The sequence below is a fragment of the Aplidium turbinatum genome, chromosome 1 (genome assembly GCF_918807975.1).
Source record: "Aplidium turbinatum chromosome 1, kaAplTurb1.1, whole genome shotgun sequence".
NCBI classification, from domain to species: Eukaryota; Metazoa; Chordata; class Ascidiacea; order Aplousobranchia; family Polyclinidae; genus Aplidium; species Aplidium turbinatum.
The window spans coordinates 15,557,046-15,572,120 of record NC_137472.1 but is presented as its reverse complement, the minus strand read 5'-3'; the positions used below and the strand labels follow the sequence as shown (position 1 = coordinate 15,572,120).

At 37.5% G+C, this 15,075-nt stretch overlaps 1 protein-coding gene across 2 annotated transcripts in view; it reads left to right on the top strand.

Moving 5' to 3' along the window:
• The first annotated feature begins 4,380 nt into the window (after positions 1-4,380).
• The window catches only part of LOC145768401 (ras-related protein Rab-14-like), a 31,156-nt gene continuing 20,461 nt past the window's right edge, over positions 4,381-15,075 (top strand). The window contains exons 1-6 of one of the 2 annotated variants that reach the window (XM_082579886.1): positions 4,381-5,044; positions 5,797-5,901; positions 6,790-6,947; positions 7,658-7,798; positions 8,340-8,421; positions 9,814-10,023. In XM_082579886.1, coding sequence (XP_082436012.1) covers positions 4,652-5,044; positions 5,797-5,901; positions 6,790-6,947; positions 7,658-7,798; positions 8,340-8,421; positions 9,814-10,023 — 1,089 coding nt within the window. In that variant the 5' untranslated portion in view covers positions 4,381-4,651. Of the gene's footprint in view, positions 5,045-5,196; positions 5,406-5,796; positions 5,902-6,789; positions 6,948-7,657; positions 7,799-8,339; positions 8,422-9,813; positions 10,024-15,075 lie in introns of those variants that run through there. The other variant, XM_082579895.1, reaches the window with a different exon arrangement.

Sequence of the window (15,075 nt, the reverse complement as noted above, 5' to 3'; positions counted from 1 at the left end):
TTGAGTCATATGATTACCTTTAAAACTATGGCAACAGAAACCTACATGTCCAACTGTGACAGATTTTCAGGCAAGTTGAACACAAAATGGTGGTTGGTTGAGCAATGGGACAATACAATCGAAGAATCGATTACCTTTGGGACATGTCTCATCCTATACTCGACAAGTCAGTTTACACTATTTCCCCAAGTTCTCAAGCATCTCTTTCTTTCCACCATACCTTCAATAATAATCAGTTGTTGTAGGCTAGCCGGGAGGTAAAATTTTCAGAATTTGTTCTGCAAATTTCATCGTTTGTTTTGCTAAATGCTTGTGCATTTGAATGTCTAATAAACATGTGATGTGACTTTCTTTATGTAGTGCTATGAAGTACGGTTCGGTAAGCACTAAGGTTAACAACATTGTTTCTCATTGCGATAGGCTACGTCAGACACCGCGTTGATATATCTAACTAACTATAAGTGTCCCAATGGACGTACCCTCTTGTCCCATTGGTCAGTTATGCAACCAACCTATGGAACACTTGAGTAACATTTTTTAATGAGATAAAAAGCAATAAACTAATATTAAATTTGTTACTGTTTTGACTTCATGCTATGAAACAATGACTAAACTTCACAACACAATTCCTTTATTTTACATAGGTGGCACATCTCCCCTACTTTTCTTTGTCCACTCCGATAGTTCAGTCGGTTAGCGCGTGACTTTGTGAACGAACAAGCTGCGAGATGAAGCGGCGCTAGTTCGACTTTCGGGGTGTGGGGCGCTTAAGCAACGAATTCTAAGGACTGCTCTCTATTCAGCGGCAGCTGATAGATGAAATAATCCTCCGGCAGCAAGACTTCAACAATCCGAAGCTTCACTCTGTCAATCTCGATAACCAGCCTTGCGTCAAATACCTCTACAAGCCGCCTTGGATTTAAGGGGGGGGGGGGGGCAGAGGGTGCAGGTGCCCCGCTCTCCACTACTTTTGAATCCCCCCCTAAGTGGAAAAATTTCTTTCAGCCTTTAAAGTTTCTGCAAGATGCAGTGCAGTGCTTAATTAACGCTACTGTAGACGTAGCGGTAGTTTTTCGCGCCGTAGATGCAAAAAAATATTTTTTGCACGAGGTCCCATCTAAAAGTGCTCCAGCCCCCCATCAGTTAAATCCGGCCCTGTCTACAAGCAACTACAAGTATACAAAACTATCACGAATAACCTATCAAGGCTTTGCCAGTCTGAGGGTAAAGATTCCCAAACCAACCAAATAATACGTAGCCTACTGTTTTATTCAAAATATACCAAGTGAACATATGCTATTTTTATATTCAGATAAGACCAATCTACATCCGGATTTTTTTTTGTCTGGATTTTATTTTCTCTTTTCGGATCTTAGGAGAGCAATCCAAATTTGTAAAGTTACTTTTTTTGATAAAATCATTGAAGCGTAGTCCACATCGTTACTTAGCAACAATATGCAAAGGTTTGCAGTCCAGCATATTTTCATACCCTCTCCAAGCAAAATTAGTAGCCTATGGTATTGTACGTTGTAGTTGTTGTGTTCATCGGGGGTGTTCACTGATTTTTGTACGGGCTCATGTGGTAGATTACTCTGTTTGGCACTAGTTCTTAACATTTTTCTATATGGTATCACTTTGAAATCACCAATCAGTTCTGGTACTCCTTTCTAGAATGATTCAAAGGTACCAGTAATGATGTTCTCATGTGTAAATAGCAAACCCATTGTGTTTCTTTCATCTTTATTCATATAACTGACAATAATGTAACACAATATTATAGCCTACTATCCTTGTATAAAGGATCTAAAAATTGTTTTTTTTAATTGATGTTTTGTGTCTTGGGAGCAGTTGACTAGATGACCAAATGGTCTTTCACTGATCCTGGCTAAATTATCTGAGTAGACTTATGCATTCCTCTATGTTTAATTTTTTATGAATTATATGTATTGTAATGTAAGCTTATTGTGTACCGAACTGTCATAGAATCTGATAGGCAAATAAAGTTATTTCTCTCTCTCTATCCATCTCTTTGATTTAATATCTCATAATCCCCCTTATGGTACTAGAGTTGATTCTATCGAGGATCTATTGATTGATTGAATTTTTATCCTTGGACTGGAAAAGCTTCTTTGCAGAGCAGTTTAGCATACTTGTAGAGGCTACTTTTGTTTGATGGCATTTCTTCATGCCACCAGCAGGCCTCGAAATTTGTACTTTTTTTGGCGGTCAAGCATGTCCTACCGGACTGGCCATTTCAGCGGACATTTAATATCTCAACCGGACATATTCTTTGCGTATAGATTTTGCACAAAATCACACTACAGTATTGTGTAGTCGTGTTTGTAGAAGAAGATTTTCTACAACAGAATAACTCTGCAATGGTTGATGGCTTAATTAACCGACCCTGAAGTATACTGGAGCAGATTGCTTGCAAATAAATCAGTGCGTTAATGACAGTCGTGTAATGGCACAAGCAATAAACACAATTGAAAACAACAATTCAAATTTCCTTATTACAAAAGCAACTATGATCACTTATTCCGTTATTTTTGCGTTATAGAATTGTTGTGCCAAGCGATTACTGCCGGCGTGGGGGCGTAAATCTCTAGCTCAGGACCGTCCAGACAAATGCACATTAGTGACTCAATAGTGTTAGCCCTCAATAGTGTTAGTGTTAACTAACTAACACAATATTAGTGTTAGTCTAACACCCTCCCTTCTGTGCAGAAATTCTATTTCTATCAGTATCAGCGGGAATAAGGTCGCCACTTTCGCCTTTAGAAGCACGTGCGGAACCCAGCTGAGACTTGCTTCTTTGTGACGTTTCTTTTTAACAAACGATCAATGTAACACAATAATCCTCATTGTTAAAATTAGAATATATACATATCCTGCCGAAAAGTTCAGACAACTTTATTTCAAGACAACATTGCAAGGCGTTGAAGTGATGTAAAAATGGCTACTTTTGCCATCAGCTCGTTAACCACGCCACTCTAATGTGATCTTTAAAGCAATTGCCTGTACCGTACTATTATTGTTTCAGCTCCATATTTGTTCGCGTTAAATTGTAACAATTGTAACGATTGTAACAATTCAAATTTAAAATATATTTTTGCTGCATTAACTCTATTTTTGTCAAGAATTTTGCAGCGGTCATTTATGACCGATCAATAAGTCGGCTTCGGCAGACATGTGAGGTTATTCCGGAGGTCATGACCGCCGGAATTTTGAGGCCTGCACCAGTCCCTAAGGTTGATCGAGACAAGATCCTCCTGCCGCAGATCTTCTCTAAAATAGTCTAGTGTAGTAGTGTAGCCAACTCTTCTAAAGACGTTCTCAAGAAAAAATAAAACACACAATATTTAAAAAAATTTTAACCAATGATGTGTGAGCGGTTACTTTCCACATTAAATTATTTTACGTAATTTAATGTGGAAAGTAACACATCAGTGGCCAATTTTTTTTTTAAATTTTGTGCGTTTTACTTTTTCTTGCCTTCAATCACATTGCAGTATATAACCTTGTGAAATTTTATTATGTATGTTAGCCTATTCGCTCTGGTGGTGCGCAAAACGTCAGTGAAGCAATAAACCATCCTGTTTGTTGTTGCTTTTACTTTCAATTTCATCAGATGAACGTTGCAACTAGTGATAGAAAGAAATGATAATTGTCCTGATGAACACCTAAACTTTTTAGTATTCAGAAACCAAGTTGTAAAATTGTAAAACTACTTTCCGTAGTTCAACTGACTTGGGATTTATATTAGGCTCTGTAGCAAATTTATATGATACATTATTGTCAAACAAGTTTTATTTTTTTGTCACGTTTTTGGAAACAATAATTATTCTTTGAATTCAATAAAATCTTCTGTCAGTAACGTACACTATAAATACAAAAAAACATGCCAATAGTTTGCGGTAGTATTTTAAAAAATAATACTTTGCTACATAAGTTAGCATGAAGGCAAAAAGACACTACTGTGCTTGCAACACCATCATTATTATTATTATAAGGTTAATTTAGTCCACTGATTAAACCAAATATAAACTTATCTGACTTCATGATAACTATGTAATGATTTGCTACAGCCCAATAGCAAACTTAGACTTTGAGTCTGAGATATATAGATGTTAAAATGTTGGATCTTGAAAAATCGTTTGTGGGAATCTTTTTGATCGAACTCTTAGTTTTGCAAACTTCTCACCAAGTTTGACAGAGTGGACTTTTCAGTTGTCATTGAAGTGCTTTTGCCTGTGAATTGTTCCATCCACTAGCTGACACTGTCCTGAAATATATTTGATCTTGTCATTTCTTCATTGATGGAGTGAGTGCCATATTGTTGTTACAGTTTAAAGGCAAATTACACTTTTGTTTAGGTGCACAAGACGTAGGGTTGCCGTGGTTTGTCTGTAACATGTGCTTTTGAGTGATAAGATAAATAATTTTGTCACACATTTTGTTCCAAAAAGAAGCAGATTATACCACTGAATGAATCTTTGACAGGAAGTTTATCAGCTGTTAGACAACCACACAACACTATCTGACTACCGCAACGACAAGTTGAGCAAGATTTTTTCTTTCAACACATTTATCTGAACATTTTTCTTGATTTTAAATAGTCTTAAGTTTGAGAGAAGTTTCAGATTTTGATATGGCAACTGGTGATTGGGCAACTCTCCCATTAACAACTGCCATTGTTGGCCCGAAATGTTGGAGAGATGCCACTGTACAAAACATTAAAGATGCACAAAATATCATTCAAAAATGCAACCAGGGAACTGATGACTCAAGGTTGCTTGATCCTTTGCCTACTTTCCGGGAAAACTGTATCCAAGGAACCAATGGCCAAATTCATAGTTATGTGAGAGAAGCTAGATTGGTAGTATTCAAACTGAGAGATAACTTGATAAGTACAAATGAAGAAATCAAAGTTTTGATGCGAGCAAAGGAAACATTAGTAAAGGCATATGAGCACATCAGGAAAGATATTTTTGTAAACAAGCAAAGCATTTTCTTTAGAAACTCAAGGCCATCCAGAGAAAGAGTAAATTTTTTAGATGATTTTGTCAAAACCTATTTTTAAATTAATAAATTAACTTAGCGTATTTCAGTGAGATACACAAATATGGTATTTTGATTAATCAAGTTTAGATGTTTTATATTATGCATAGCATTTTGCAAAAATAAATCTGTTCATGTTCTGTCATAGTTATCACTACATTTTAGTAAGCTAAATGGTTGAAGATGAGAAAAGTCTATATCTTGTCAAGGGGATGATTGCTTGCTGCGTATTCTGTAGCCTCAGTGATTAAATGAATGTCCTTGAAAAAAATGTGGTTATTGCATAGTCATAATAATATCTTCATATTTTGGCTTCTGATTTCCTTTGTCTTGCAGCAAAAAAAGTGAGTATCTACAATCTTAAAATGTTTGCACAACATAATCTACCTGATAGAAACACAAGGCCAATGTTTTGTTTTTTATTTTATTGTGCAGTATGAACTGTTTAGTTCTGGTCACCATGAACGCTTGTCCAGTTAAGAGAAATACTTAAGAACGCCTTGCCATTTATTGATAACAATAATAACCAAGTTCTAACTGCAATAGCTATAAAATTAAGTCTGTTATAAAGATTTAAAAACTTCTTCGTCTTAAGAGAGGATGTGGTTAGGTCAAAGACTTGTCAAGGAAAAGAAGCTATTTTCTGAAATAATGTATTATACTTTTAATAACTTAATTTAAAAAAAAATTTAGTTCTAAAAAGAAACTTCCCTCTCACTAGTTTACTTATCATAGATTCCAGATGCAGCTGATGATTTGCTGATCACAGAACGGCAAACTCTGCAACGAATTAAACAAACTCTTGTGGATGTATTACAAACTACACAAAATCAAATACAAGTACGATTTGTCATACTTGTATCGGTTTAAACTATACTCTACTTATTATTAACATGAATCAGATCAAAAAGAGTCTTTTCATCATCATCATCATACAAATTCGGTTTTGTCCCCATTGGTGGGGGTGGCCGATTCCTTCCTTGTAGTGAAGGCAATTGCTGCAAGGAAAGAATCGGTCACCTCCACTAGTGGGGACAAAACCGAATTTACTCTGTGTGTCTGAAATGACTCTGTCTGATCTGATCCATATATCACAATTTCACTTTTTCTGTCTTATCCTGACTTAGGCTAGGAATAACCTATGAAGGTTTAAATTAAGTAGAGTGAAAGGCGTGTCTACTGTCCATCTTCATGGGTGACCTTCAAGTGTCTTGCTAAAGACTCAGTTGATTGCTTTTGAATCTGTATTCTCGGTCGGATAAACCCTCAGGTTATTCCTGGTAGTTTTGCATACTTGTAGAATGTAGGGGCTTTGAACCAATGACGCAAGGCCGGTTACCGAGATTGGCAGAGTGACTTTTTTGATTGTTGTTGAAGCGTTGCTATTCCACTTGGTAACGCTAAATAGAGAGCAGCCTTTGAAATGCTTTGCTCAAGCGCACAACCGAGAACCAAACTAGCTCCGCTTGATCTTGAGTCGGGCGCGTAACCACTGAGCTAACAGGGCGGACAGCATGTTTTCAATATGTGTCAAACTGACATCTTATTGAATACTGAAAAGATACTTTTAAACATTTTTTTATGATTGCTCCATGTTTTCATATAATTTTTCCATACTTCATGTTTATTGCTTTGTCTGCAGCATACTCACGCTGATTGGTTAATAATAAATCATTTTCACATTATGTAAGTTATTTCATCAATTGTACCACGAACATTGATTTACAGGAACTCGCTTGTTGCCGGAAACGGCTCAGTGACACCTTGCAAGAACGAAGCCGGGTCCTGGAGCTTATCAACTATGCGGTCATGACCGTCCACCCGTCTATTTGCCACCACCACCATCAAGCCACTCCGATCGACTCGCCTGAACAGCCTACTACTAGGTGACAGTAAAATGCACAACTTTCTGCAATGATAGTTAGCTGGGTTTGGTGCCTGCACAGTGCACACTGCACAGTGCTGCTTTCTGGTCGAAACGAAACCTTGCTTTATTTAGATTGTGGTGTTTAGGCTACTCTGGAAGATAGCAAAACGTAAAATACTAGTATGCCTTAGTTTTTAGAATAATAGGTAATGATCTGCTTATCTTCACAACTCGATGTTAAAATGAAGTGGTCTATTCTATACAATCGTTTTAACTAATTTTTCGATGAGATTTTTGCATGGTTTTCAACGGTTTATTTTTTTGCAATACAAAGTGTAGTGATCTAAATATTAAAGTTATTGATGAAAATGCAACAGATCATGTATCTCTGACCAGCGAGTAGCTTACGTGGTCTGGCAATTTCAGTTTTTAACCAGGTATGTGCTGTAGGCAGTCCTTCTTGACCTTGCCCGTCTGATAAAGCTGTTATATGTAACCTGCAAACCTGTTTTATTATTTTTATAACGGTTGAGTGCCTTCCACAATTTCGATTACGTGATCTATTCAAGTTGAGGTCACAAGGCACTGGCAGGCAATTTGACACTTTTGAGAGGGTTGCTGTGCGGATTGCTTCGTGCTAATAACTGTAAGATGCACAGATATTACAAGGTGTCAGAAGCGCGCTAACCCACGCCTCTATCCGGAGTTCTTACTATTTTCTAATTGCAGGCAATGTGAGAAACCATCCACCCCCGAGCCTGACCCGATCGGACCGTACACTCCTGAAGTCGCAGAGGCAATTCACTGTGCCCTTGATGCATGTCGCACCTCTGTTTCTCTCCGCCGTGAAATTAAAGCCTGTATTGCCAGGTTCGTTAAAAGAAAGTCGCAAGTAGTAATAAAATAGTCAGGAGTGATTTTCGACAGGTATTCCGCGAAACACTAGTGTTCCGCGAATGAAGTTCATTAGTTTGGCTAGTGTTCCATGGAGCACCGATCAAAAATCAAAATCACAAGAACTTCGCGTTTGTCTTTGTGCTATTCCTGCCCGAATATTAACTTAGTGGCCTACTCATTTTAACATACCCAGATATCGCACGGACAAAACTGAAAGTGAATAAATTGTTGTGTTGCTTATCTTATTGCATCATTATTAACTTTTGTTTAGTGTTCTGCAGGATTATTTTAATGAAAAAATGTGTTCCGTGCGGGGACTTTAGTTCCGTGGCTCAAAAAAGTTTGAAAACGCTACGAAAGTCGCAAGTCAAAACGTTTCTGAATAAATATTATTTAATTTTTGAGGCATTTTTTCTCCATAGGATAAATTTTCTATCGCTTTTAGCTATTTTAATCTTCTCCTTTTTTAATTCCTCCATTATGAACGATGACATTGTGATGTTGCATTGTTTAGATGCCAGTCTGAAAAGAATATAGTCCATGTCGCCGTCAACAATGGAATGACGCAGAAAATAGCAGAAACCGTAAATTTAACTGTAAGTTCTTATTTTTTATGCTGTTTTAATCATAGACCAGGCAATTCCAGAAGTACTTAATTTACCTCCTGAAAGTAGAGAGCGTTGCCAGATGACCCTTCATCTCAAATTCTACTCTTTGCTAGGTCAGATATAACCCATTGCTCGTTTGTATCATTTTTTTCCAAATGCTGTATGTCCGAAACCGTACAAAGCTAACTTGAAGGGACTTCTGATTAACTCGTCTGAGAAAGTAGTTTTTGGGAAATAAGCTATTCAAACAAGTAAGACTACATCGACTGAAATAATTGTATGAACCGAACACTTAGCTCTGGTGTAGGTTTTAAAAAATTGTAAATTAGAATCAAGGTAGAAACTAATTAGTCTGAAGTTAAACAAGTAAATTTTCTGTCATGACCAGACTTAATTCTATTGCATTTGCGCTTCTGGGGTGCATGTTTAAATATTGTCGTCGGACCACTGAGCAGTTAATTTCTACATCGGACCACTCAGCATGCGACAAGTCAGCAAGTGCTTCAACTCAGCAAGTGCTTCAACTCAGCAATTACATTTCAGCCACTGCCAAGTCAGCAAATGAGATTTACGTGCAGTGCTCACGTCGAACTTACTTGGTCAGCGCTTGCCAAACTAAAGTTGCTGACTCGTGACATGCCGAGTTATGGCTTGCTCAATTGTTACTTACTCAGTTTCCTCATTTTCCAACTTCAACCACTTGCTCAGTTGTCGCTTGCTCAGTTTACAACTGTTGACTTGTATGACAGCATTTGGGAGGCTTAAGGGCCCTTTCATGTTGTGTTCATTTCCTTGAAAAAGACTGTTTTTTTTGCGTTTCTATTGAGCTGTGAGAGTAGTTTTAGTTGCTTCAAACAGGTTTATAGTCAGGACGAGACTGTAAAAGTGTGGTAACACGTAACAATTATTTTGGTTTTGTAAATGATGACCTGAGCTTGAAAACTACTCAAGTTACAATTTTTTAATCTTGAGGTTAGTTACTGTAAGTCATGTAGTTTTGTAGTTTAATGCTCAAAGCATCTCGTCGTGGAAGTTATTTCGTAACCGGATTGATTTTTTCATACGAATATTGTTGCTCTTACAATAGGGTTCAGTTCCTGATTTTCTAAAAGCTTGGACAGTTTTTTTTTCTGAAGCTCTCGCTTGTGGCTTAATAATCATTCGCTATCTCCGCTTGCAGCAGATTGCGCATCAACATGGGTTACTTAACAGGATTCCATGTGATTTTAAGAGCCGTACTGCTTCCATGCTGACTCAAGGCAGATTGGAAGAGGGTGATATGTCACCAGCTTGTGGCTTAAGTAGTTTTTAAATTCAAGTTTTCAACTTAAAGCAAGCCCTAAGCGTACACAGTACAAGTCACAACTTTACGATTTTCAGCACTACATGCATGTTAACAACGGCCAAAACCGGAAAGCATTCCATTACTGCCAACGCAACTACGATCAGACCGAGAGAGCAGAAGGTTACACCCTGGGGCCGGTTCCCTACAGTGATCTCACTGTGAAAGAGCGTTTGAACCGTCCGTTGGTCAAAGTGTATCAACGCCATATTGGATCGCAGCTTCCAGAGGCTAATAATATAATAAAGGTACTTGCTGATTTGTCATAATAAAGTCTTGAATATCGTATTGAAAAGGCGAATCGCAACCTTAGTCCTTAGGTTTTTCAAAATCTCTCCAGTTTATTAAATTTGCGACCGTTGAACGTTTAGGTTTGGCTGTGTGATTTAAAAAGCGGCTTTGTTTGGTTTCCTTAGTAATGTATAAAATTTAACTTAAAATTTAAGAAATAGCCAACCCCTTTTAGCAGTCCAAAACGAAACTCCGTTCCTAAACTTTTCATCAAATTTTTCTATAATTCAATTGATGATCCACTGGGATGCACGGTGTGACAAAACATTTTAAATAAAGTAAACAGTATCACACCAAATCAGAAGAATCGGTTTATTTAAATACAGAGCTTTCGCCACACTTGTGTGGCTTCATCAGTGTAAACTTAATTCAAATAGAATAAGTTTATACTGATGAAGCCACACTTGTGTGGCGAAAGCTCTGTATTTAAATAAACCGATTCTTCTGATTTGGTGTGATATTGTTTACTCCCTTTTAGCAGTGTTGAAAAAAAAGAAAACTTCTCTGATAACCAATCAACGTTGATGTGTTTACTAAATACAAGCTGTGTGGCAGAATTTTGAAAGCGTTTGCGCCACTCTTTACAAATCTCAATCAGAGTGCATATGAGCTGGTTCTTGTCAAGAGACATGTATAGTATTGTATTACGTAAGACTCACGATATGCTTGAATCTTCGTGCCTATTATTTTTTGTCCACTTTTAATCTAAATCTTTAATTTTCAGGCATCAGCTTGAATTCGATACAATTTAGGCAAATGTTTTACAAATTTGAATATTACGGTATAGTTTGACTGTTTTCTCATTTTGCATTTTTTGTGTGAGGTCGCCCACACTGCATTGCGGGTTTACTTCATGTTATTGTGTGCAACTGCCAACTGTTTTGTGTCGCTACAATTGAGGAAAATTGGACTTACTGCTTCAGGCTATAGTTTGTTTTATTCTTATAAGTACCGCTGGTTTATTTGTTTGATTGAGTGTGGGAATCTTCAACGTCGTACTGAAAAAGTCGATTTCGATTCTGTACCGGCAGTTTCGCGTGGTTGTGCGGACTTTGACTGAAGCCACTCACTGAGATTAGTAGAGTAAAGTTTTTCTTTATTGAAGTAGCTCAAACTCACGTGAAAAATTGAGCCATAGTTGCTAGGGATTGTAGATCATGGAGATACGAAACTACATGCGTTTTTGACGTAGCCGTAACACTGAAGGGTTACATTTTTTCTGTCTTGCAAAATAATGTACTTGTTATGGGTTATATAAGAGACTTGAAGTTGGATTTGAAGTAATTTAAGGTTTTTCATTGAAAGCAAGTCAGTAGTAAAGCGTAAAAAATATGTTATATGTTGTCAAATTGGCAATTGACGCTTTTAATGTTGCCGGAACAGCGGAGTTGCCCGTCTCATAATGTACTGTCCCTACATAGTTGCATGTTGAATCCTCAATAATACATCAGCAGTATTATTCAGTGATCTATGGGAACAATGTGTAATTAACACACTCATCTCACAATTTAGGCAAATGCCGGTCTCACTGAATCAATGCAAGAGACCAGAAAGAACATTGCAATGTTACACTTAGCTCGATTGCGTCTCAGCAAGGACATCAGAGATAAACAAGCCGCTTCGAGGATCGATAGCGCCATTGTGCGGTTGCGTAGACGCCGCGGAAATTACCGCTGGTTGATGGGAGGAGATAATAAAATTCCGTCCTAATACCGTTCCACAAGCATAGCCTGTTATAGGCTAGTATTGTATTAGAAAGAATAAAATTTAACTGTTCTGTCAAAACAGTTGTAAAATCATGATTTCTTTTGTGGTCTTTACTTTTTCTTGTTTTATTGGCGCAAGTTTACGTCAATTTATTGTTTCATATGATTGTCACTGAGTTGAAAGGCCTGTCATGTCGCCAAATAGGCTAAGTAGCCTCGTTTATAACTACTATGCAGGGCATTCTATTGAGTAACCTACATTTTCGATGGAATGCCCAAATCACATTCATCCAAATGTCGGTTTGCAAACTCAGGTTTTTGTTTGATTTCAGTAGGCGCTCCTGCCATGACTAGGCTAGATCCCCGTAACTGCAATTTCAACCACATTCATTTAGCTAAAAGTATGTTTCAATCCGCAGCCTAAAGCCAAATTCTGGCAAAGTAAAGCAACTTGATTGATTATTTTCGAGAGCTCAAACACATGAGTCTATGCAAACTAAAATATGTTTGGTTTTTTGACCCAATTTTAGATGTTTAAAGCATTTAGAACGACGGTGCTAAAGAAAATGATTTCTGTAGCGCACTTCGGTCATGTAAAGTGGTTTATTGCAGCAAATCAACCAGACATAGAATTGTTCAAGGTTTTAGTATTAACAAATAAGCTTATAGAGGTGAAAGTATGTCTCTTTTTTGTACATAGGCCTAGCTTTAGTTCCTTATTTTTGTTTGGAGCTGTTTATTTGACCGCAGACCTCTGAACGTTTTAGAAAGCAGATTCAGAATCAAGGTTGCCAGATGGGTAAACGATGCAATAAACATTGATATAATGCAGTGAAAGTTGAAACTACTTTGTAACACTAAAAAAAGATTCCCATATGAACCAGGCCAAAATTTGGTGAAGAATGATACAGTGTAGCCTATAGGGCCTACGCTGTAAGAGTGTAAGGTAGCCTATAGTTACTACCTACCTTTAATCAGGTTGCTTATGGCTACTTGGGCTAAAGTTGCCAGAAGTAGCCTACTCCAATTTGGGCTTAATATCCGCTACCAATCGATATTATGGCTACTTGGGCTAAAGTTGCCAGAAGTAGCCTACTCCAATTTAGGCTTAATATCCGCTACCAATCGATAAAAGTAACGCGCTACCTAATTTACTGCGGCTACTCGGGCAGAAGTAGCGCGCTACCGCCACTTCTCCTGCTACTTTTGCCTTGAACTGACACAGGAAGGACTTGTGACTTCAAAATGACGAATGGTAGGCCTAATTAAGCTTATTCGTTTACACTGCCATTTATCAACATCGCTTTAGAAAACACGTTTTATAGCCTATACATTAAATTTATTGTTAGGTTACGCATCTTTCAAAAACACGAGCATTGCGACAGGCCTTTTCAGACAGGCCCGGATTTAGGGGAGGCAAAGGGTGCAGTTGCCCCGGGCCTCCCTTTTGAAGGGCCCTCCGACGTGGAAAAATTTGATTTTGTGTTATCGTTATTATTTTCTCTCAGCCTTTAAAATTTTTGCAAAATGTCCTCTTTTTCTTTCAAGGTTGATTTTTGTCACAAGGTGGTGACTGAACTTGGCGTAAAGGCATTAGCGGTGTGGGTGACTTTCAAGTTAGGGGGAAAGGTGTGTATTTTGAACCCCTTAAAGAAAAATAAGCACAACTCGGCCAACTTCCTGTCAATGTGTATTATTTTTCACCCAGATACAGTCTAGGTACTTGCAAACCAGTGTAGAAAATATAAATCACATACAATAAAAAAATACAGAATAATTAAGCAATAAAAAATGGTCCAAATTACACATATGGTGTGTATTTTGGACCATTGGGGTGTGTATTTTGGACCATTGGAGTATGTAATTTCAACTGAAGTTGCTTGAGGTCTTCGAAATGAAATTTCTGGATGACGGTTCAAGAATCCCTTAAACCAATCTTTTTCAGCCAGACCCTTTTCAGTGTTGAAGCGGGTATTGATATTATTGGCAGACGCAATGTCATATGCAAGCTTTCTTAAATCTATGGCCCCTAAACCATAAAATCTTCACTCCATTTCCAAAACATGTTTGACCAGTTGATCTTCAATATTTTCGGGAAGATCAAGTTGTCGACCAATGGTTTTTGACACTTGTGTAGCATATTTATTGGTAGCCTGTTATGGACATGTTTTGACACTACAGCTTTGGGAATTTTGAACTGACGCGATGCTGCATAGGTGAGATGACTGGTCCAAATTACACACTGTCATGCACTGTTAAAAATTACCAACTATGACTTCCACACTTGGTTACAATTACAAGTCTTGTAATTGAGCACAACATCTCCTTAGCCTATAGGTTAAAGATAATACCAACATCATATCAGACTCAAACGTCATGCCAATAACGTCTCAGCGCTTAGCAATCAACTCCCCAAAATAACATCAGCATACCCAAAACCACAAATTCCAATCTCCCGTCCACGTTTCTAAACCTAATGAGTTGAGTTTTTCACATCTGGGCTATTATTATTTTTCCTTTCAAGCTGTTCAGAAATACTGACAAACGATTTTTATTTTTTGAGTTAGGGGACTGGTCCAAATTACACACTGGTCCACGTTACACCACTTTCCCTACATTATAAACTTAGATTGGAGCACTTAGATTTAACTAACTTGAACAGAAAAAGTGCAATTAAAGACCATTATATTCGATTGTCAAACATGCTCAAACAACAAACCATCCTTAAAGTCTTTTAGAGTTGTGCGTAAATGTTTCACCGAATTTGATACGAAAATCCACGAGGCTTTGCTCATAAAATGCTGCAATCCTCGCCTCAATACGCAGTTGTTTGCCGCAGGTGCTTCCCATCTCCTAAACATTTTTTCATAATTTGTTGTGCAATGCGTTTTTTTTGCTTCGCGTAATTAACCGCCATGTGATGTGCCTTTCTCCTCTGCTTTGCAGTTTCCTTGTTGTGCATTTCGTTTTTCAATTCATTGTAATGTGTAGATCAGTTATTTTCAATGTAGCCTATAGATGTTATTGTAAAATCAGTTATTTTCGTTACTTGAGAAGAGCTAACTTGAGTATGGCCGAAAACGTTCTTAGTTTATAGTTTTATGTTCACTGTATTTGTATGACGTTAAATGCCATGTGGTTGCTTGGTTTTATCTTAAAGAAAGTCACCTCTCTACCAAAATTGTAGGCTATAGCCTACTAGCCTATAATTACAGGAATAACAAAATTTACAGATGGAAGATAGAGTGGAAAATGGAAAATATTTTTGTGATGGAATGAAAGATGGGATGGAAGAAACGCCTT